General features: G+C 42.3%; 1 protein-coding gene across 1 annotated transcript in view; it reads right to left on the bottom strand.

Annotated features, from left to right (window-relative positions):
* The window catches only part of usp34 (ubiquitin specific peptidase 34), a 96,800-nt gene that overhangs the window by 36,804 nt on the left and 37,258 nt on the right, over positions 1-22,738 (bottom strand). Inside the window, exons 17-42 of the mRNA XM_038278007.1 lie at positions 22,481-22,608; positions 22,287-22,376; positions 21,864-21,959; positions 20,447-20,529; positions 17,851-18,005; positions 13,779-13,892; positions 13,603-13,702; positions 13,265-13,427; positions 11,847-11,973; positions 10,819-10,969; positions 10,631-10,731; positions 10,330-10,545; positions 10,117-10,242; positions 9,905-10,027; positions 7,250-7,333; positions 7,075-7,161; positions 4,608-4,808; positions 4,440-4,522; positions 4,310-4,350; positions 4,072-4,196; positions 3,747-3,899; positions 1,865-1,969; positions 1,669-1,724; positions 1,248-1,552; positions 812-975; positions 665-730 (exon numbers count right to left, since the gene is read on the bottom strand). Coding sequence (XP_038133935.1) covers positions 665-730; positions 812-975; positions 1,248-1,552; positions 1,669-1,724; positions 1,865-1,969; positions 3,747-3,899; positions 4,072-4,196; positions 4,310-4,350; positions 4,440-4,522; positions 4,608-4,808; positions 7,075-7,161; positions 7,250-7,333; positions 9,905-10,027; positions 10,117-10,242; positions 10,330-10,545; positions 10,631-10,731; positions 10,819-10,969; positions 11,847-11,973; positions 13,265-13,427; positions 13,603-13,702; positions 13,779-13,892; positions 17,851-18,005; positions 20,447-20,529; positions 21,864-21,959; positions 22,287-22,376; positions 22,481-22,608 — 3,243 coding nt within the window. The remainder of the gene's footprint in view (positions 1-664; positions 731-811; positions 976-1,247; positions 1,553-1,668; positions 1,725-1,864; positions 1,970-3,746; positions 3,900-4,071; positions 4,197-4,309; positions 4,351-4,439; positions 4,523-4,607; positions 4,809-7,074; positions 7,162-7,249; positions 7,334-9,904; positions 10,028-10,116; positions 10,243-10,329; positions 10,546-10,630; positions 10,732-10,818; positions 10,970-11,846; positions 11,974-13,264; positions 13,428-13,602; positions 13,703-13,778; positions 13,893-17,850; positions 18,006-20,446; positions 20,530-21,863; positions 21,960-22,286; positions 22,377-22,480; positions 22,609-22,738) is intronic.

Raw genomic sequence — 22,738 nt, 5'->3', positions numbered from 1 at the left:
GACGATTACATTTATATGCAAGAGGAATATTGATCACAGTGCTCTAACTGCCCTATTTGGGGTTGTCCCTCCGACTACACCAATAACAACGCAGCAGGCCAATGCTATAGCATTTGTTACACTGCTTGCAAGACGCCTAATATTATTCAATTGGAAGAGAGCTGCTCCTCCATCTCATAAGCAGTGGATGGAAGATGTTATGCTCCATCTGAAGCTTGAACATCTGAAACATACAATAAATGACTCAATCCAACAATACAATATCACCTGGCAGCCGTTTCTTTTGCATTTTGAGACAGACTTCTGAGCATGGAGAAAACTCTTGGCTGGAGACAATTTTGGTTACATTTACACTTGCTCATATTTTTAAGACAAAAAATTATTGGTGCATCTCCCAAATGTCCCGGCCGCAACAACGCTTTTATTGGTTCCGCTATCGGAACGGAACCCATAATGGCGAGCCGTTATTTTTTTTTATTAAAAAAAATAGTCAATTTTAACGTTTTATTTAGATTACAAAATAAATCTTAACAAAAATAATCCTATTTATGATGTTTTAGAAATTAAGACCTACGAAAGACTGATTTAAGACATTTTAATACCAATTAAGGCCTTAGTTTTATTTTGGAACCAGCAAGGCCGGCCTTGCTGGTTGAAAACTTACCATGAGATAGGTGAACATCTTCTGGAGCTCCAGCAGCGTGGTCTTGTGTTTGATCTCCTCAGAGTACTGCACACATTAAATAATCTCTGTTAGGAACTGAACTGTTTCTGAGCCCGTCCTCTTGCCGTCTGACCTGTGGGTTCTGACCTTTGCGGTGAAGACGGCTTGGCGGGCCTCAGGGATCATGTACAGCTGCTGGATGGTTGACGCCATGTAGCAGGTCGCGCCAAGGTTCGTAAGTCCAACGAAGCGGCACTCTGCCCGAACGTCGTCGTGGGGCCAGTAGTCCCACTTATACGGGGCGTGAGAAGCTAGAAGGAAACACCAGAAATCACTGATCGCACCTTTAGTCACTTGGCAGCTGATCTTCCATAGAATAATGTTCCCGTCTATCCAGCATAAGTCCCACATGAGGGGAAGCATCTATTGGAGGCAGACGGATCTCACTATAGCAAAGCTCAAATTGAGTCAGATCATCGTCTTCAAGGACTGCTGACACAGAGTGTAGCTTGCAGGCATTAAAAAGTACGTAGTTCTGACATGAAATGATTTGTTAGCACCCAGAGGAACCAAACATTCTTACACTGCATGTGCTGCGACATCACCCAGTTGTGGAGCAGCCGGTAATTCTCCACCGAGCCCTTCACCATCTCCACCAGCAGGTCATAGGCGGCCGCTCTGGCAGAGTGAGACTTGCATTTGGGCTGAGCGCGATCAGCCAGGCTGGGCAGGAGGAACAGCAGGTTGTAGACGTCCCGAAGAAACTCCTGGCCTTCGCGAGAGAACTTAAACGGAGGCTTGTGCTTGAGAACACTGGTGGCGAGACGCAGCAGCCCCGTCAGCCCGTCGTCCTCTATGTTGCCGTCCTGCTGATCCAGGATCTCTCGGCTGGGTGTGAGAGAAAGTTCACCACATCAGTTTGCTCTACAGAACCACAACAAGTTAATGTATCTGCATAGGATCCATGACTGAAGCCAGCCAATGTTCATCTCTGGCTATCTGACCTTCTGATGCAGTCGGCAAGGTGCCGGGCAAGAGCGTCCAGGTCCAGGAGGGTGGTCTGCATCGAGCCGGTCAGCGACAGAGAAGGAGAGACCTTCTGTGAGTTCAAACAGACCAATTCTAGCAGCAGCTCAATGCAAAACCAGGAGGATGAAACAGAGTTCAACAAAGAGTTTCTGATCATTAGGAGGGTCTCACCTGGCTGGCATCTTTCACATGGATGTTATCGATGAGTTTGCAGAGCAGCCAGAAGTACTCCTTACAGCCGGTCCGTAACAGAGGCTCCTCTTCATAATCCTCCACCTGCAGAGGAAGTAAAGTTTACCAACCATTCAGTCTAATCCAATCTACCAGAATGGGACCAACTAGCTAGACTAGTCCTGGTCTTATGCTACACTTCGCCTGCCTCTGCTTTAAAATCCAATCTTTTGTTTTAAATAGTAAAGGTGGATGCCAACCATGACACTTTAATAGAAAGTGGCCACAAAAGGATGAAGCCGAAGACATTCTAAATAAGGTCAGAGGAACTTTTTAAAGGAAAACATATCTAAGTACAGAAATTGTCTTTTTTTAGGCCGCTAAACCTCAGCAGGCTCTGATGACTTTTACCATTTTGGTTCAATGTCTGATCTCAAACTCCAGTCAGTTTCCTGCAGCTTTTAGGTGGTGTCCAAACACCCGCCCTAATTCCTAAATCCTTTCATCACTACATTGAGCGGGGGACCATATAGTGGAATTTATAGTGAACTCAGTTAACTGACTGTTTCGACAGATGATCACTACTTTTCGCTCCCAGTTTGTCGCGTAACTCCGCCTCCCCGTGCGGTGCCTGCGCCATCTTTGTTATTCGTCACAGGTAATGTTCAAAAATAGATCTACCATATTTTCGTGACTATAAGGCGCATATAAGCGTCTTTTTTCCCTCAAAATGTGCGGCGTGCCCTATGTGTGTTGTTACTGCGGACGTTGTTGAGACATGAGAACGTTAAAGGGGGAAGTGTGGGCGTGGACTGTGTATAATGGACAGAAACTGCCGCCTATGGTGATTTTTAAGAGAAAGACTTTGCCTAAAGAGACTTTTCCAGCTGGAGTCGTTCTTAAGGCAAATAAAAAGGGCTGGATGGATGAGGAGATGATGAAAGAGTGGCTGAGGGAGGTGAATGTAAGGAGACCAGGTGGTTTTTTCCACGCATCACCATTGCTGTTAATCTGTGACTCCATGCGTGCCCATCTCACAGAGGATGTGAAAAACAAGGTGAAACAAATGAACGCTGTGCTCGCTGTTATTCCGGGAGGTCTGACAAAGGAGCTCGACATCGGTGTGAACCGGCCGTTCAAAGTAAGGCTGCGAGCGGCGGGGGAGCGATGAATGACCGACGGAGACCACAGTTTGATGCTTGGACGAACCTGTCTGCTGGCACTGTTGCACAATCATACTCAGTTTTGCTCCCGCTCTATTTTTGAATACGCAGTAGAGGTATTTAAACGTAGTAGAGGACATGTACCGGTATATAAAACCCGCGCCCTATAATCCGGTGCGCCTTATGTGTGTGTTAAATACAGTAATGGCACACATAACTGAGGCTGCGCCTTTTAGTACGGTGCGCCTTATGGTTGTGAAAATACGGTACTCTTTTTAAAGGTTTGTAGCCTTAATTATTATTTTCAAAAGCCTTATTTGCTGTAAAATGCATTAAACATTAGGCGTGGGAGAAAAATTAATAAAGTTTGTAACACTCTTAGACTTGTTATTTAAGCACAAACATCAGAATGACCCTTTGGGGAATATGATAATTTGAATTGAGTGGAAATCTTCTTTAGTTCAATTTCTTCTAATCTAAATAACTGAGAAATCTGTTCAACTCCATGTTATTTTGGTGGAAAAGCATAGATTTTCTCCATCCATGCAGATGAAAGTGTGTCCCAGTATTTCCGGCATTCATCCCATCAAAGGGAAAATGGCTCAAAGAAACGAACTGGGTTTAGTATAGCAAAGCTCCAATTGAGTCAAATCATGGTCCCAGAGGACTGCTGACACAGAGTGTAGCCTGCATCTGGTGTTTCTGTGTGAAGGACCCACCCTCAGCGGTTTGAGAGCCTGAGCGTCAGGAAGGAACTTGAGCAGCGTGGAGGCGGCAAGAAGCAGAAAGGACCTGTTGATGGACTCTCCCCCCTCAAGGCCGGACAGAGAGAGCTTGTAGAGGCCGTTGCACGCCTCGTGCCTTACTGCCGGCTGCAGACACGACACAGAAACAATCAGAAAATGAGTTTGAACTTTTTGCTTTTGCTTGGAGTCCTGTCAGCTTGTTCTCTGCTAGAATAAACCAAAGCTGTGAACATGGCGCCAATCATCCTGTCGGGCTGGATAGAACGCTTTTAGCGCTGTGGGTGTTGAACCTGCTCACCTCAGGTACCAGCAGCGTGAGCTTCTTCAGCCAATCGTGGAGGTGGTCGCTGTCAGCCAGGCTGGACTTCACTGTGGACGAGCAGTGAGCCCAGCTCACCAGAAGCCACATAGAGTAGTGAGTCACTGTAGGAACACAAACCACAGATCAGATGTTAGTTTTATTTCCTGCCCTCTACCTTCATCTGGAGTTCTTCAGCTTTACAGAACAGTTAGAGCTAAGAGGTGTCAACTTTTACCTTCATGACGAGACCTGTGATCGGACTGGGCCTTTAGAACCCTGCAGAGCAAAAACAGAAGATGAATAAAGCTCTTCCTTTATTTGAACTCTGAACATTTTCCTCTGCTGACACAGGAGAGTTTCCTCACCTGTGTGCCAGGTTGTCGTAGGTGTAGGCCACGTTTATGAGCCTCTGGATCAGGCTGGTCCCCTGGACGAGGCCGAGGAACACCTGAGAGGACAGGGAGAGTTATTCAGAGAGGCTCCGTGGGGATGGTCTGATCGCGCTTTTAAAGAAGCGGCTGATGCGGCGGTACCTCTGTAAGGCGAGGGATGTGCAGGCCTTTTCCATGCTCCACTGTGGATTTGCGGGATTTTCCAGGCCAAGCCCTTTTGCGTTGGCTTTCGGCGAGGCCGGACCAGGAAAAGACGTCATGGTAGGCTAGGTCCAGGTCTGCCGGGTCTACTGCAAACTGGCAGATCAGCTTCAGCAGGCAGGCGAGGCAGTCCAGCTGCCACTGCAGAGAGGACGAGTGAAAATAGTCAGGAAAACAACTAATTAATCCTCGAAATTACAACAAAAAAATCTACTAAAAACTTAATTTGAATAATTCAAAACAAAGAAATGGCTCTAGGTGTGTTGTTTTTAAAGCAACTCATCCTATTTCTGTTTTTACAGCTTAAAAACCTCAATAACCAGTGAATATTTTGAGGTTCAAACTACCAGGGTTATAAAAGAAAAACTCTGTTGGCTGCTTCAGAACACGGATTGTCTGAGTCATGTGACCCTGTAAGCCCAGCTGTAGGCAGAGCTGTATGGATAGCAGCTAAAACACTGGCTGATAAAGTTTATGAAGGATCAGAACATTTTTTTTAGCTTCTGCCCGGATACGATGGACTGGTACGGCATTAATATGCGCTACAAGCTGGATTATCACAAGTTACATAAAACACAGAAATGTTAGCATTAACTTAGCAGTATAAATGAAAACACTGCTAACAGGAGAAATAAGTATTTTAACTAAAAACTACATACATATGTTGCATTCTAAATATAAATATACATCCTGTCAGGGCGACAGTGGCGTTCGGTGCAGGAATTTGCCCGTAATCGGAGGGTTGTCGGTTCGAGCCCTGGCTCCGGCTTTCGGTCTTGTTGTGTCCTTGGCCAAGACACTTCACCTGCATTTTCTACTGATGGTGGTCAGAGGTACCGGTGGCGCCAGTGTACGGCAGCCTCGCTTCTGTCAGCGAGCCCCAGGGCAGCTGTGGCTACGATGTAGCTGGTTGTAGTGTAAAACGCTTTGGTCAAGTCTCCTGACTTGTAAAAGCACTATATGAGCACAGGTCATTACCATTTACCATCTAGAAACAAAACTGGTATAGACCAGGTAATGCTGAGCAAACATGGGGCTATAGAAGAAAAACCTTAGATGAACATGGTGCCCTGCAATGATAACTGCAGTGACAAATTATCTTTTAACTGATAAAATAGTACGATTTAAAAATGTGATTCACTTTAGAACAAAGATTATTATTAAATGATCATGACACCCCTATACCAGAGTCACTCCAAAAAACCTAAAAACAATCCACTGGACTTTGTTTCCAAGTTTTAAGATGTTTTGCTTCACATCCAGAAAGCTTTTTCTATTCAAATGTCAGAAATAGCGTTGAGTTCAAGGTTTCATACAGTACAAAATACAATATATTTTAACAATTATTTAACTGAATTCACAAACTTTGTTTTAGCAGGGAACAAAACAAATCAGTTTTAAAGCCCCAACATAACCAGTGCTAAGTCTTTTTAGCAGCTATCTTTCTTTGTATGGTTTTCTTAGTATGTTTGATTTGGTGATAAGTGGAGGCGTTGCAAAGACAAGGGTGGAACTAAACTGAGAAATACCGGCTGTTTCTCTGTAACTTCATTTTGACGCTTTGTGTTTCGTGCTTCGCATGTGCGACTCCACTGCATTAATTCCCATCGTTCTGAGCTTGAATGACTTCTTGCACTAAATCCACTGAGCCTCATGTATGTTCCCTGGTTTTAGCCATAGAGAAAACTCTTGGCTGGAGCCAATTTTCATTACATTTACACTTGCTCATATTTTCCCGACAAAAAGTTAATGGTGCATATCCCAAATATCCCGGCCGCAACAACGCTTTATTGGTTCCGCTATCGGGACGGAACCAATAATGGTGGGCGTTATTTTTTTTTTATAAAAAGAAGATCAATTTTATTGTTTTATTTAGATTACAAAAATATAAATCATAATAAAAATAATCCTATTTATGATGTTTTAAAAATTAAGACCTACGAAAGACCGATTTAAGACATTTTAACACCAATTAAGGCCTTAGTTTTATTTTGAGGAATTCAATGCCTTTTAAGACTTTTTAAGGACCCTCAGGAACCCTGCAGTAAGCCTTGTTTTTGCTTTGAAAACATGCAAATTGAAATGGACGAACAGTTCCACGCCTTTGGAATGGCGGTGGTTTGGCTTCTTTTGTTAGCCTGCAATGGCTCATACCTGTCTATGTCTCTGAAAGGGGGTCGTTAAAGAGAATTGTTGGCCTGGCTGAATTCCTCAGGAATGACTCTAAAATGTTTGTGTTTAGTCAAAGTTACTTTAGTTAATCATTAACATAAAGATATTAAAGGAGAACCAGAATGTTTCTTTGCTCTTTACACCTCAAAGAAAAAAAAAAAAACAGCAACAAAGAAATACCGAATTGGACAGATGTCCTAAAAGCTACGTCTGCATCATTCGGTGAATTTCTCACCACCGTCCAGGACTCCTGGTCTTTGGGTTCAAGGATGCCTGAGTTGAAGATCTCCAGAAGCAGCTGCAGACCTCCAGAGGAAACAAACTGCAGTAGAGGGGTGAGTAGGAGATGGGTCAGAAACGTCTCTGCCATCCAACAGTCAGCGTATGGATCTGTCAGCGGTTTACTCTACCTTGCAGCTCCAGGTGTTCTTGCTGTTTTCTATCTGATCTTCACTGGAGTCGTCAGAGTCTGGGTAGAGATCGCTGTAGCTTCCCTGGAAACACAAACAGAAGAGATAAAGAAAGACATTCTAAATATCCATCTCATTTTAGATTCAAGTTTGTTTTTAATTAGATAATGTGCCAATTAGAACTGACATTAGCTACTGTTTACATCTCTTTTAGATATTTTAATGGATGGATATTCAAATTTCTGGTGACTCAGAGGTCTGAACGATAACTAGGTTCAATCTTTGTCAACATTGGAACTTAAGTCGCCTCATGACAACAGATGTTCAGCAAAGAAATACTGTAGTGAATAAATGTAGCATGTCCGTGTGAGGATGGGGCTGCCTTCTGGCTGTTCAATTGGAGCTTTAGGGCTTCAGTTTGTTTGCTTTCTAAGACGGACATAGACTGCTTACTAACACAATGACTGATAACCTGACTTCTTATACAAAAACCTATAATGTAGGGTTAATTATTGTGTTCAACTCTCCACTTTAACTTTCTATTTAATAAATATTAAAGGAAAAGTCCGGTCTTACTCAGAATTCAAACTTCTGAAGTTAATTCAAAATTATTACATACTGTTCAATAAATGGTACGTTTTTTTTTTATTTAGAGTAATTTTCATTTGAATGTGCTTTACTGGAGGCATCCATGTTAGTCAAAGAACACTACTGCCACCTACTGGTTTGTGGCGTCACGGTGCGGTATCGGCTGTTGATCAAGTCCCAGTGCTGTATCTGGTGTTTGTCACAACGCGCTATTATCCAAGTCATCTTGAAAACATTCTTCTTCCAAATGTTGGCTACATATTACGGGTTTTTTCTCTGAAGTTCGATGGCAATTCGGTATTTCTTTGTTGCTGATTTTGCTTGTAAAGCGGGGAGAATGGCGCTAGGCTTACCACACCGTGACGTCACTGCCGGAAGATGGCAGGAGGGAGGGGTTACTATATTTGGGCAAAAATGGCCGCTACCAGACACGGCGATCGCGAAGGAATTTATTTTTACTTTTTGTACTGATTGAAATTCATTAAATTACTGCGAATGTATTAGTTTGCAGTAATTTATTGATTATATTATACGATTATTCCTTGCTTACCGGACTTGAATACCCTATGGACGATGATGTCAGCGTCAACACAAGATTCTACATCAAAATGAACAGTTGGTTGAAGTGACATGAGGTTCCAGTGGCTCCCACATGGCTTCACAAAGAATCGAAATGAGGGTGAACATCTGGTCAAGCTTTTAAGCTCTGGTGTTGACTTTAACAAGCGGCTTAGAAGATTTTCATGATAAAAGTTTTTCTTCTGAATCGGTAGATTAAATGTTTGGCTTGGTTATCTCATTAGCGAACCTAGTATACTCAAATGGAGCATGAGGGCTCCACCTACTGGCCTGCAGGAGTTATCATTAGCGTCACTCAAAAAAAAAAAGTTAAAAGACAATCCACTGGACTTTGTTTTGGAGTTTCAAGACGATTCAGTTCAATTTGCATGTTTTCTGAACCAAAAAAGGAGTTTTTGGTCCACTCTATAAGCCTCAAACTCAAGGCTATTTCTGACATTTTGAATTGGAAGAGCTTCCTGGATGGGAAGCAAAACTTCTTCAAACTTCAAAAGAAAGTCCAGTGGATTGTTTTTTTTTTACTTTTCTGGAATGACTATGACCTGGATCACTGAGAATCTTCACCAGCACTAGCATCACCTTTAAGCCTCAGGAAAATGAGAAACATTTTCTGATAACTGTAACTTGACCTGACTCCGCCAGATGGATTTGCTCCGCATATCCATCTGGAAACCTTCCGTTGAAGTAATTTTGGGAAGGGGCGAAAATACTGGTTAGCTGATTGGCCTATGTTGGTGATAGACGGGCCAAATAAACCAATCAGATCAACGAAGCATATGACGTACTAACAGAGCGATGACGAAGAGGAGCCAATTGATAGATCAAACTCTTGCCGAAACCAGTCGGGAGAAGAGCAAAAACATCTTTTCCTCTGAGAAAAGCCTCCAGAGCAGTGTTTTGCTCTTCTTTCAGTGAAGAAATACTCTGTAATTCCGATAAAACGTGCTCGATAGCCATGCTAACGCTAGTTTCATCGGCTGAAGCCGGCATGTTCTTTAGACTGAACTGTCGCGCTTCTCGTTGCGTCACACCTCAACCCGCCTCAAAGCCAACGCTGATTGGACGTTCGTTTGGTGAACGGCTCCAAATTTTCTTTAACGGAGAGTCTCCAGACTGATCTGCGAGTGAAACGTTGAAAGCTCGCGAGATCAGGATGGTCTCACGAGGCTATAATTTGACCACCAAGAAAAAAAATTGTTTTTTTTTTTTTTTTGTGAGAAAGCTTCCTGGAGAGGTGGCGAAACGTCTTCAAATCTTGGAAACCAAGTCTTGTGGATATTTTTTTTTATTTTTACGAATGGGTTTTAAAAGGTTCTGATTGAACACTTTAACAACACTGTTTTTATTCATCCTAAAATTAGGTCTTAATCATGATTAAGAACTAAATATTTGACGTTAGACAGTAGATCTAATCTCCACCTGTTAACTACCGAGACGTCTGTTAAACACAAAAATCTTAGAGCGTCACACGGCTCCTGCTTCTCTTACAGTTGACTCTCTATGGATGCGTCTGTTGGGTTTGCCCAGCGCCTCGATGATCTCCAGAGCGTAGAGCAGCTTGTGGGGACTTTTAATCCTCAGCAGTTCCTTCCAACAAAGACCCTCTCCATTCTACAGTCAGAAAAAAAAGAGGAGTTTTAAAGTTTGCCAGAGTGTTGCACAGTTTTTATGTAATAATCAGCTGCATTGTTACGACTGACTGTTTCGTCCGAGATGGTCTGGAAGGCCTGCAGCATCTTGGGACATGTAGGCAGAAGCATGAGCAGCTCCCAAACCCGACGGGACAGATTCTCAGCATGGAGGTGAAGCTCCTCGCAGCGTGTACTCTGGATTTAACAAACAAAATCTCCATTTTTACTTTCCAACCCAATAAGAACAGAGGTTCAATAAGCAGAGAGGAACGGGTTCTGCACCTCTGGACTCTCCTGGAGCTTCTCCTTGTTGGGACTGGGAGGCTTGAAACACGCCAGCATCTCAAGCAGATCGAACAGCGTTGTGAGGTGTGGCTCCTGGAGGAGCAGCAGCATGGGGATATGCTCCTTCTGAGGGGGAGGCAGGCAGGAAGCCGGCAGCTGGACGCCCTCCCCCTTCCTCTCCCTCCGCGGAGCACCCAGAGAAACAAACACCATCTGCAACCCGACACAAAAACATGACGAAGCGATGAACCGTCTGCTCGGTGATCAGATGTGGAGGAAAAGGCTGCGAAAAATTCACCTGCATGTCCTTAAATCCCAGCTCATGCAGAGTCTTCTCATCGTAGTCTGTAGTGAGCTCGTGGCCGGAGGAGATCATTCGCACTGGTCCCATCAACCCGCCTGCAGCAAACAGGACAGATGTAAAACATGCGCCGCTGGCAGCAGCTCACCACAGGCCGACATGTTAACGTAAAAACCTCAGCGGACCTGGGAAGTCTCCTTGCTGCCGGCCGCTCTGACCAAACTCCTGCAGCTGAGCCTGCTGGTTCATCTGCTCCTTCTGCAGGTTCTCATACCAGTGGGTCACTTCCGCTCGCAGGTCTGCCACCTGATCGCTGGGGTACATTTCAATGGTCATCTGTCCAAGAACAACACAACAGAAAGAACTGAGGAACGAATAGAAATCAACTGATGCAGTTTTTTTTATGTCCAAGACCTATACGCATTATTCTGACAAATCCCTGATGTTTTTGGGGCCGAATTTTTAGGCTTTGCTTCCCCCATTTACATGATAAGAAACGCACAGATAAGAAAGTGTTTCACAGGTCTACGTTCAGAAAATTTTATTAACAAATCAAGCTAAAATTTGACAATAGATAAATAAACGCAAGGCATCAGGTGTGGCAGAAGCATTGAATGAAATACAAGGATTAAAAATATTGGCTAAAACGGACATGAGAAAAAATTTTAATATCAGCCTAAATGATCATCGAGACAATGTTTTGCACCAACGTTAGGAGAGATCGTTAATTGTAAGAAAAAGATCTTCAGCAGTGAGTTCAGAGTCTTTGTCAACTCTGCACATCTATTGATGGAAGTTTGTGTCCAGTTTTCTTTCAAACAGAAGCTTAGTCAGGCTACATAAGGTGAGCAAAAACTGAAAATTTAATTTGAAGTGTTGCCAAAAAGATTCAAAGTCCAGACTTTAAATTCTAACACATGAATACATCTTAAACTGAACCAACTGTAGCTTTGGCTGAAGGTTCAGGGTTTTTGTCCTGTTGGAGGTTCAGCATCAGCTAAGGTCACATGGTTTTTACAGCTATGAACGCCCTTTATTTATTGGATGTTGTTACTGGGACACAGAATTTGGAATATCTGATCCAAAGTAGGATATTTCAACTGTAAGCCCTTGAAAGTCAGAACTGTGAGGACTTTACTTGAGTATTAACAAAGTTCTAAGAGGTTGAAGTCCTGGAAAGCCCCCCCAAGCAGCTGTCAGTTTGTCACTCTACCTTGTCAGGAAGGCCAGCAGGCTGACAGACGATCCTGAGAGGCAGAGACTGTTTGTCACTCAGAGCTTTCAGGTGGCTGCTGATTCCCGTTCCCTCGATCTGCCACTGCCGAAGGTGATACGCAAACCTACACCGCAGGAGACACAATGGAATATACAGCATGTATTCAACTATTTGTCGGAACTTTATTTTATCTTTACAAAGTTAACAGTTAATCATATTGCATGGTAATCAGCCCTGTTCTGATCTTGGATGCGTTCGTCCTCCCTTACTTACAATAATGAAAAGCAGTCAGAGTCAAAACAAATTACAGACACTTTGGTTAAACAGTAACATGTTATGAATAAACCTTTAAAAAGAATCTGGTTTGTTATGACAGGGTTCCTACAGCATAAGGCAAGTTAAATTCAAGACTTTTTAAGACTTTTTAATGCCACTTCAATAAAAATTTAAGACCAAATTCACAAGAAACACAAGAAAAACCTGCTTGCGACAACTTAACCCAAAGGTTTATTTTAACATAAACCACTGCACTAATGTTTCAAATTTTAAAAGCTTCCCATACAGGAAGAAAGCTAAAAACAAAACAAGCAGGGAACAAAACAAATCCGTTTTAAAGCCCCAACATAACCAGTGCTAAGTCTTTTTAGCAGCTGTTTTTCTTTGTATGGTTTTCTTAGTATGTTTGATTTGGTGATAAGTGGAGGCGTTGCAGAGACAAGGGTGGAACTAAACTGAGAAATACCGGCTGTTTCTCTGTAACTCCATTTTGACGCTTTGTGTTTCGTGCTTCGCATGTGCGACTCCACTGCATTAATTCCCATCTTTCTGAGCTTGAATGACTTCTTGCATAAAATCCACTGAGCCTCATGTATGTTCCCTGGTTTTAGCCATGGAGAAAACTCTTGGCTGGAGACAATTTAGGTTACATTTACACTTGCTCAGATTTTACAGACAAAAAGTTAATGGAGCATTTCCCAAATGTCCCGGCCGCAACAACGCTTTATTGGTTCCGCTATCGGGACGGAACCAATAATGGCGAGCCGTTATTTTCTTTTTAAATAAAAAAAAAAAAAAAAAAAAGTAAATTTCAATGTTTTATTTAGATTACAAAAAAAAAATCTTAATAAAAATAATCCTATTTATGATGTTTTAAAAATTAAGACCTACGAAAGACTGATTTAAGACATTTTAATACCAATAAGGCCTTAGTTTTATTTTGAAGAATTCAATGCCTTTTAAGACTTTTTAAGGACCTGCGGGAACCCTGTATGGGAAGAAATATGTCTTGTCTACAAGCACCCCTTACTCAAGCATTGTGTGACCTTGCAAGTGAAAGAGTAAGACATTTTTCAGTGAGTAAATAGCCTAAATCAATATATGAAATAAGATCAATCTAAATTTTATGACCGCTGTACCTTCGTCGAAACGCCTCCAGGTGAGTTTTGAGCATGAGAAGGCCCCTCTCAATGATGGTCAGGCTGGAGTGGGCATCCTTTTCAATGTTGGCTGAGGCCATCAGGAGGCTCTCCATACACTTCCTGATGAACTCCTGCTCCTTCTCCAATCCCGTTTTACCAGCTGCAGACACAGAGATGCAGAATGTCAAAAGATTAGCTTCAAAATTATCTGGAGAGGAACATTAAAACACTTTTTAACGAGAGATCAAAGTTGAAAATAAATTTTGGGCAAAAACAGATTTGAAGAAGTCTTTTTTTAGAGTGCTGTGTGACAGCAACATAAAGAGCTGACTGACCGTTGATGTAGTAGGAGTTGATGTACTGGATGGCGGCACGGGAGATGTCAGCAGACTGAGCTCTGAGGGCGATCCCCCACAGCTGGTCCATCCCACACAGCTGCAAAAAAATAAAAACGCCTTGCGATTAGCATCACTGGAGCCCAAACGGGAACTTCCAGGCTCACCGTCGTTACCTCGCAGCTGGAGGCGCTGTCCAGGGTGCTGGTGGCGAGGCGAGCCAGGTTACAGAGGTGCTGAAAGAGGTTGAGGCCCGTCATGCTGATAGTTTCTGGTTTCAGCTGAGGCATCTGGGGACACAGTTCCAGCCATACATAAGGACAAACTGAAAAGCTTTCTGTTTTTTCAGCCTTTTACCAAAACCTGTTTGGAGTAAAGCTTAAAATTCTGCGAGAGCGTGCAGAGCAGAGAAAACCTAATCCTAACTAAGTTTTCTTTTTTTTATTATTCTTTATTTCGAACATGCAAGAGAAAATAAAAAAAAACAATAAAACAATGTTTAAAAACATTGGAGAGAAACAACAAACAAGGTACCCTTCTTTCCTAAATTAATATACCTCTATTACATGTGCGAAAAGGAGTAGGAAGAAGTAAAACTTATGTGCTCCTACCCCTTTAATTCTTAGAGATTATACTTCTGATTAGGGCTGCAAAGTATCGATGAATAAATGAATCTAATGTTAATTGATCTCATCATTCAACTACATATCAACTGATAAGCTATTTTCTTTAAATGTTTTCTCTTGTACCAAGAGGATCTTTCTGTAACATAATTAATCATCGGATAGTAAAAAGGTTCCTTAAAGAAGATATTTTAGAAAATGAAACCAGGTGAAACTTCTGGCTGAGTTTTGATTGAAGGATGAAAAAGATTTTTTATCTTAAATCCAAAATGTTTAAATATATATATTTTTTTACATTTTTGATAATAATTACTACTCTTAGTGGGTCGCTCTGTCTCTATACTCCAGTTAATGATTGATTACTAAATTAGCTGATGATTATTTCAATAATCGATTAATCTGAATAATTGTTTCAGCCCGAGTCGGAGGGCAACCTTGTTCAGCAGCCTTGGTTCGTTAGTGAGCCCCGGGGCAGCTGTGGCTACACTGTAGCTAGCCATCTTCACCTTAATGTTATAAGTGCTTTGGTCAAGTCTCCAGACAAGAAAAAGTGCCATTTAACATTCAAATAGAATATGTGAACATTCATAATTTCTGATTTTAAACTATTATTAAAAGACAGGGTATGTTGCTCAACATACATCAGACTATTTCATTAAATAAAGCGGACGCTAACTGTGGCATGCTGCTGGTTTTACAGTAAGCCAGTATTCACTACTCTGAGATAATTTGTGCTGTTAGCAGAGCTGTTAAAGCTCTCAGAGCAATGTTAAAACTAGGGCTGCAAATAACGATTATTTTACAAATTGATTAATTTGTCGATAATTTTTTTATGAAAACAGAGAAGTCGACGGTGCTCAACATGGCCAAATGGGCGCCATTTAAAAAATAACTTTATCAGTTGTTCATATTAAGAAACCAAACAGCATAAAGTTCCTTCTCCAACCTTGTCTCCATTAAATAGTAAAAATAGTCCCAGACTAAAATCTGAATCAACTCATGTTTCGGCTCTTGCATTACTTTGTTTACAAATACCGATTAGGGGCTGCTTAATGAACAGCTGAGCCCCTGGACGGGGACGTCTGCGGAGCCGTTTGCCTTTTCTATCTCCACTTCTTTCTGTATCTCTGCTTCTGTCTCCTTGAACCCCAGTCGGCCTCAGCAGATGGCCGCTCACACTGAGCCTGGTTCTGCTGGAGGTTTCTTCCTGTTAAAAGGAAGTTTTTCCTCTCCACTGTCGCTACAAGCATGCTTAGTGTGAGGGATTGCATTTGAGTCAATGAGTTGATGCAATCAACTGGTTTTCCTTAGAAAACTTGGAATCAATTTTACTGTATAATCTGGTTGAATTGTAAAATCCTTTGAGATGACATGTGTTGTGAATTAAGCACTATTTAAATAAACTGAATTAAATTGAACAGAGGCACCCCCTAGTGTAGTGTGGTAACATTACACCACAACAAAATTCCCTGGATGTTATGAGCTACCGTATTTTCACGACTATAAGGCGCACATAAACGTCTTTTTCCCCTCAAAATGTGCGGTGCGCCCTTTGGTGCGGTGCGCCCTATGTGTGTTGTAATTGCGACTTTTGAGACCACCTCATTGAGGAGATGATGAAAGAGTGGCTGAATGTAAGGAGACCAGGTGTTTTTTTTCCACTCATCACTATTGCTGTTATTCTGTGACTCCATGCGTGCCCATCTCACAGCTGATGTGAAAAACATGGGGAAACAAATTAATGCTGTGCTCGCTGTGAACCGGACCCAGCAGGTGCAGCAGAAGCAGCGTGTTTACATGCAAAGTAAATGGTTGACGCGCATACAGGTGCAGCAAAAGGTCCCGCAGCGCGTTTTGAGCAGCAGGCGCTGCGCGTCGGGAGCGTTTAAGCATCTGACGCGCCGCCAACGGGCTGCTGCAGCTCGAGATGGAAAAATTGAAGTTTTGCTGCTGGACGCGCCGCATCAACCAATCAGAGAAGCTGATCTGGGAGCTGACAGCGAGACAGACACAGCGCTCTGATGACATATGATATTAAGGCAAATGAAAAGGGCTGGATGGATGAGGAGATGATGAAAGCGTGGCTGAGGCAGGTGTATGTGAGGAGACCAGGTGGTTTTTTCCACGCATCACCATCGTTGTTAATCTGTGACTCCATGCGTGCCCATCTCACAGCCGATGTGAAAAAAAAGGTGAATCAAATGAACGCTGTGCTCGCCGTTATCCCGGGGGTCTGACAAAGGAACTTCAACCGCTCGACATCGGTGTGAACCAGCCGTTCAAAGGCTGCGAGCGGCGTGGGAGCGATGGATGACAGACGAAGACCACAGTTTCATGAAAAGTGGAAGGCAGCGCCGGGCAAGTTACGCCACCGTTTGCGGATGGATTGTAGATGCTGGGACTAACGTGTCTGCTGACTCTGTTGTTCGAGCTTTCGCAAAAGCCGGCATTATTTCTGAGGAGCCGCGCTGCACGGAAAGTGACTCTGACAGCGAAGAAGGGGAAATTGGCATGTCTGATTTAGCGCAGCTGTTTAATTCAGAAACAGAGGATGATGACTTTGATGGGTTTGATTAATACTTTGTAATAAATACATGAATAAAGCACAATCATACTCAGTTTTGCTCCCGCTCTATTTTTCTACCTGAAAACTTAATTCAACAGCAGCCTCTGGGCGGGTCTCCTCCTCTTCACCGCGGCGGCTGGCAGGTGTTTTTTCATCTAAATAATCTAAATCTTGCAGCTATATTTGCTGTGATCAGTGGGAATAAAGTAGTTTTAATATGTTTTTTAAGTGAGAAAGTCCACCTGAAAACTTAATAATTGCAGTCAGTTCATCCAGATTATCATCCTGCCTATACTATTTCTGTCGGAGGCGCTCAGACCCCCACATACCAGCGGTGCACCGACAGTAGAAATCCTTTCATCAGCAGCCTCTAGGCTGGGCAGCCTCCGGGTTCACGCGGTGGCTGGTAGGTGTTTTTTATCTAAATAATTTAAACTGCAGGCACCAGGATACCGGTAATAAAAGCGAACATATTCCGTCGGCAGGTTTCAGGATTTTAAGTTAATTTAGGAGTGATCACAGCGCTGTGTCATCTGCGATGTGTCTGTCTCACGGCCAGCTGCCAGGTTTGATTAATACTTTGTAATAAATACATGAATAAAGCACAGTCATACTCAGTTTTGCTCCCGCTCTATTTTTAAATAGAGGACATGTACCGGTATATAAAAAATGCGCCCTATAGTCCGGTGCGCCTTATGTGTGTGTTAAATACAGAAATGGCACACATAACTGAGACTGCGCCTTTTAGTACGGTGCGCCTTATGGTCGTAAAAATACGGTAATCAGATTTTAAACTTTAATCTAGTAAACCATTAATGAACAATAAATCCTAAACTGATTATTTGTTAATATCCGTACGTCTGATCATTCCCTGCTGTTCATTCTTGCATTCTGTCATTTTGACAACCAAAACAATAATGTGCCACTTCGTGGTATCCTTTTTTTTTATTTTTATAAATCCTATGAAAGCTGCCAAAAAAACAAAACCTCCTCTAATTTCATAGAAAATATCCAACCAGTTTTTTCTAATCTAATCATCTTAGTGTGAGTGGAACATACCTTCTCCAGGAAGAGGTGCTTGTACGTTTCCATGCCCATGGCGTGCTGGTCCTTGCTGCGGACCTGATTCAGGAACCAGTGCAGCGCGTCGTCATAGCATTCAGCATCTTCTACCAGACAGTGCCACAGGATGTCCACCTGTTCCAGACTTAGTCCTGAGGAACAGACACATTCGGACACTTCCATCTATATCAGCAGTACAGGAAGTCTATGTATAAAAGCCGGCAGTAGGGCCGAGGAGTCGGGATTGGAGGGTTTCTACTCAGTCAGTGATTAAATACTCTGATGTTTCTCCATACAGTAGGACAGGACCTATAAATCGTTTATGTTCTTCATGTCATATTAATCAGTGAAATTACCTCAGAAGGAAAATTATTTATAATCTATTATAAAACCAAACTGTTAAAGCCTAAAAATATTATTTCTTTTTTAAATCCAACATGTTTATTGTTTATGAAAGGAAAACAGCAACAAAGACTTCAACGGGAAAAGAAAATCCCTAAACAAACATCTGTCTTAATGAAAGCAGTTTTAGGGGCCAGAGGTTTGTTTATATAAAATATTCATGCTGAAGTTTCAGCAGACTGAAAAGGAAAAACAATGTTTCTTTTAAGCCATAAATGCTAAATCAGCTTCTCTCCCACACAAAAGTACCCAGATAGCAGGAGCATTGTTCTCAGCTGAGCAGCTACAGCGACATAAGGAGTATTGTGCTATTGTTTGATTCAGGAAACCAGAAGCACACTAGGAGCCCATTTTAACCTACTGTGAAATCTGATTTTCATTGAGACACGCTGGTGTTACTAAAGCAAAACAAAAACCACTAGTGAAACATTCAGTTCATTTCCTCAAATTTTTTATTTTTCTATTTAATTGTTTATTTTCTAAAGGAAGGAGAAAGAGTCCTGTTTACAGACAAGTTCAGATCCGTGGCAAGACATTAAAACAGAAATCCACAGATGCTCTTCCTCCAGTCTGACCGAAATTCTTCTTTACAAACAAAACAACAAAAACACCTCTGAAAGAAATGTTTAAGATGCTGTTGGAGACGGACACCAATATAGTAAATGCCGATATAGTAATTGGTGTTGCCCGGACACCGATACCAGAATCAGGCAGGGCCACAATACTGCACTAAAATGGTGGTATCGGTATTGACGAGTACCAACAAATAGGGCACCAATACCATTTTGAGAGCCAAAAGTTTATTCAACTATTGTCACCCATTCCAGGTAGGCATTAAAAAAAAAAGTATGTGTATTAGTCTTTTTCCTGCTTTACAAAGGTAGGCAGCAGCTTGACAAAGCCATGATGGCAATTATTTTACATCCAAGTCGTATGAAGTTCTTCATATAGACACTAGGGGTGGAACGGTTCACAAAATCCACGGTTCGGTTCGGTTAACGGTTTCGTGGTCACGGTTTTCGATTTGGTATATGTTTATTGTTACACCGAAAAATAAAAAAAATTTATAAAAATTATAAAAATTACTGAAAAAATTCCAAAGAAATGTATGAATTGTAATTATTTGTAATGATCTGCGGAAACCATGGATCATTTCCGCATGTTTTGCTGCTTTGAATTTAATCATCTGGCGCATGCTCTCTACGATCTCCAAGGAAAAGAGGAGGCTGTAGGCTTTGCTTTGTGCAGGCGGTCTGGAGCGCAGCGGGGCGGAGCGCTGACGGAGTATGTGGGATTTCGGGGTTAGCCTGACATGTTGGTCGTGTTGCTGTTAGCATAAACAAAACGTGTTAAGTGCTGCTGGCGCGTCTTCCAATTCAATTCAATTCAATTCAATTCAGTTTATTTATATAGCGCCAAATTCACAACACATGTCATCTCAAGGCACTTTACAGTTCAACCAGATCATACAGTCAAATTGATACAAAGTTTTCTACCTAAGGAAAACCAGTTGATTGCATCGACTCATTGACTCAAATACAATCCCTCACACTAAGCATGCTTGTAGCGACAGTGGAGAGGAAAAACTCCCTTTTAACAGGAAGAAACCTCCAGCAGAACCAGGCTCAGTGTGAGCGGCCATCTGCTTCCAACTCCTGTTCTTTCCCACTCGCAATACCCACACAATTCTCCATAACAACTGATTTTTTTCCCTGCTACACCCGGCTACGCTGCTTCGCTTCTTCTTCTTCTTGTTTACTGCTGGTGGTTGGCTTTGGTCGCAGTACCGCCACCTTCTGCTCTGGAGTGTAAACGCTTCACCTATGAGAAAAAGGAGCAGCGCATGAACCGAACGAAAGACACGCGAACCGAACCGAGACAGTTGAACAGAACGGTTCGGACGGTTTTCATAAACCGTTCCATCCCTAATAGACAGTACACACAAACCAATTTCAAACAGATGGTATGGGTATCGGCCAATACTGCACAGCCAGGTATCGGGTATCAGTATCGGGGCCAAAAATTGGCATCGGCGCAACACTAGCAAGGATATCTCTGTTCGATACACCTAAAACAGAACATCGAGATGCATTCAACACGATCAATGCTTTTAAGCATCATTATTTTATTGGTCATAAAATGGATGCTTGGCCTCTAACCTGTAAACAACTACGGTAAAGTAAACACTTACTGAAGTGGTCTGGAGATCCCAGTGTTGAAAAGACGCAGGAGAGAAACTGCAGGCGGACCTGGACCTCTGCACTGTGGCTGTACCTGTCAGAGCAAACAAAGCAGGAAGACAGACTTTTTGTTACCATCAGGGGTTTTAATTTAACAACCAATATGATGAACTTGAAGAGTTTTAACACCTGTTGCTCTATACCTGATGTAACAGTCACTTATAGATACACCCATTTGTTTTTCTGCCTGAACTCTTGGTAGGTTATAGAAAGTAGTTTATCTTTAAATAGCTTCAAACTTTCTGCTTCATCCTTTTTTTATTAAAAATAGCTGAGCCTAAGCTCCTTATTTATTTATTTCAACTTTTTTATTATCATTACACTGTCACAAGTACAGAGCAGCGAAATTAACTCTGCATTTAACTCATCCGCTTGGGGAGCATTGGGCTGCCATTGTGTCGCGCCCCGGGAGCAGTGTGGCCTGGTTTATGCTCAGAAACCAGGTCGTATGGTGTGTGTGTCGCAGATAACGCAGATATTCCCCCACCTCGGACACTATCCTTTAATTATTCCACCGTGCAGCGACACCGTGCAGGACGCTAGCTTGCTAGCTTGTAGTTCAACACTCACGGTTGAACTGTGTGTCGTCCAGGGCTGGATGAGGGGTTATAGACGGCAAACAAGCTCGTCAAACCGACACACGGACGCCCACAATCCTAGCTAGTTCGTCATTGTCCCTCTTGTATTGTGCCGTGGATTAAGATAGCGCAGACCAGGCTTCAAAATTGAGCATAAATTAAAAATATCTGCATCATAAGTGCGACAAGCTACTGCGGGAGTATACCCAGGGGTTTAGAGTAGCAGTCTGTGGGATTGGGGCTTGAATTCAGTTTCAGGTATGGATAACGATCCATTGATTATTTCTTGCTGATCTGACTTTTACTTTAAAACCCAGAATAGATCATTTCACGTACATATTAAAGGGAGCGTTCTCTGACGCCCTCTGACCAAAATACCTTGTTACTGGTCTGTGGCGAAGCAGTTAATAAATACATTAAAAATCAAAACTTGCTGGCAAAATATATTTGATTTTATATTCTGCTAGTTTTGGTCTTGAAAACCCTTTTTTTTCCACAATGAGGAGTTTGACGCATTTTAATGCGCTCAAAACGCGTCTGAAGTGAAAGCAGAATTACACCAGGTGGACCGATTGGGAACCAATCTGCTTCTCTGACAGGTTGGTTTCTGGTTCAGCTAAAAACTGTCTCGTTCTAAGCATTGACCTCTTTTTGTAAACGAAATGTTCTTTAATGTGTATGAAATCAAAATTAGACTCATTAAATGCCTAAATCCTCAGTTTGGGTCGAAACGAGCAGCCAGGAAGAGACCAATCAGAGTCCAGGTTAGTTGTGGGCGTGTCGGACTCACAGAGCGAACTTGTGCCGTTGCTCTCTGACTTCTTGGATGTAGTGTTGCAGGTTGTCGAAGAACAGCTTCATCATGTGCAGCTCCTTCTCAGCCCACCTAACGGAACAAACAACCACATCAGCGCCCCCTTCAGGTGGGGAGGTTGAACTTTTATACATCCAGCATTTTAATACTTCAAAAAAATATGATGGGATTAGTCAGCTTTAAGTTTCAGGAAAATCTTTTGTGCTTTTATCTTTACAATTAATTAATCTTTTTATTGCTTGACTTTAAGAAGGAAAAAAAAAAGTTAAAAATAATGAGACGCTAAACAAGGATCAGATGGATCAACATTGGTGAAACAATTTAAAACAAACATGCAAAACAAAAAGGTCATTATGCTGCTGTGTTGCCATGGTGACCTGGGTGGAGAATGCTGCTTACATAGTGATCCAGTGGGTGTCGTAGCTGGAGCCAAACTGCTGGAAAGTGCCAAAAAGTTTAGGTAGTAATCGCAAGGAAACCACGACGGACCTGAGAGGAAAGAAGTGAAGATGAGTCAATAATTCCAGGGAATAACCACCAGAGGGTCACCATCTTTAAGAGTTGTGAATTTCACATGTACACCAGGCTCTCACCGATGATGGGCCAAGTTGTCGAGGCAACCCTCGATGAATCGCATTCGGATCTGTCTGTCGGTGAACCAGCAGACGAGGGAACAGAGCAGCTTCTCTGCTTCGTTGATCAAACCCTCAGAGAGATGGATCTAAGGACACGAGACAAACAGGTTGAACAAATAATCCTTTACATCAAAGCTGAGCTTTAAAGCTTTATAAACAACGCTTCATGGCAAAACCAAATAATGAGTTTTCAATTACTTTAATGGCTTAATTCTC

Source organism: Cyprinodon tularosa, unplaced genomic scaffold (assembly GCF_016077235.1).
Source record: "Cyprinodon tularosa strain WSP-4 unplaced genomic scaffold, ASM1607723v1 ctg137, whole genome shotgun sequence".
In the NCBI taxonomy this organism is placed as follows: domain Eukaryota; kingdom Metazoa; phylum Chordata; class Actinopteri; order Cyprinodontiformes; family Cyprinodontidae; genus Cyprinodon; species Cyprinodon tularosa.
This window is presented reverse-complemented; position numbering and strand designations above follow the sequence as displayed.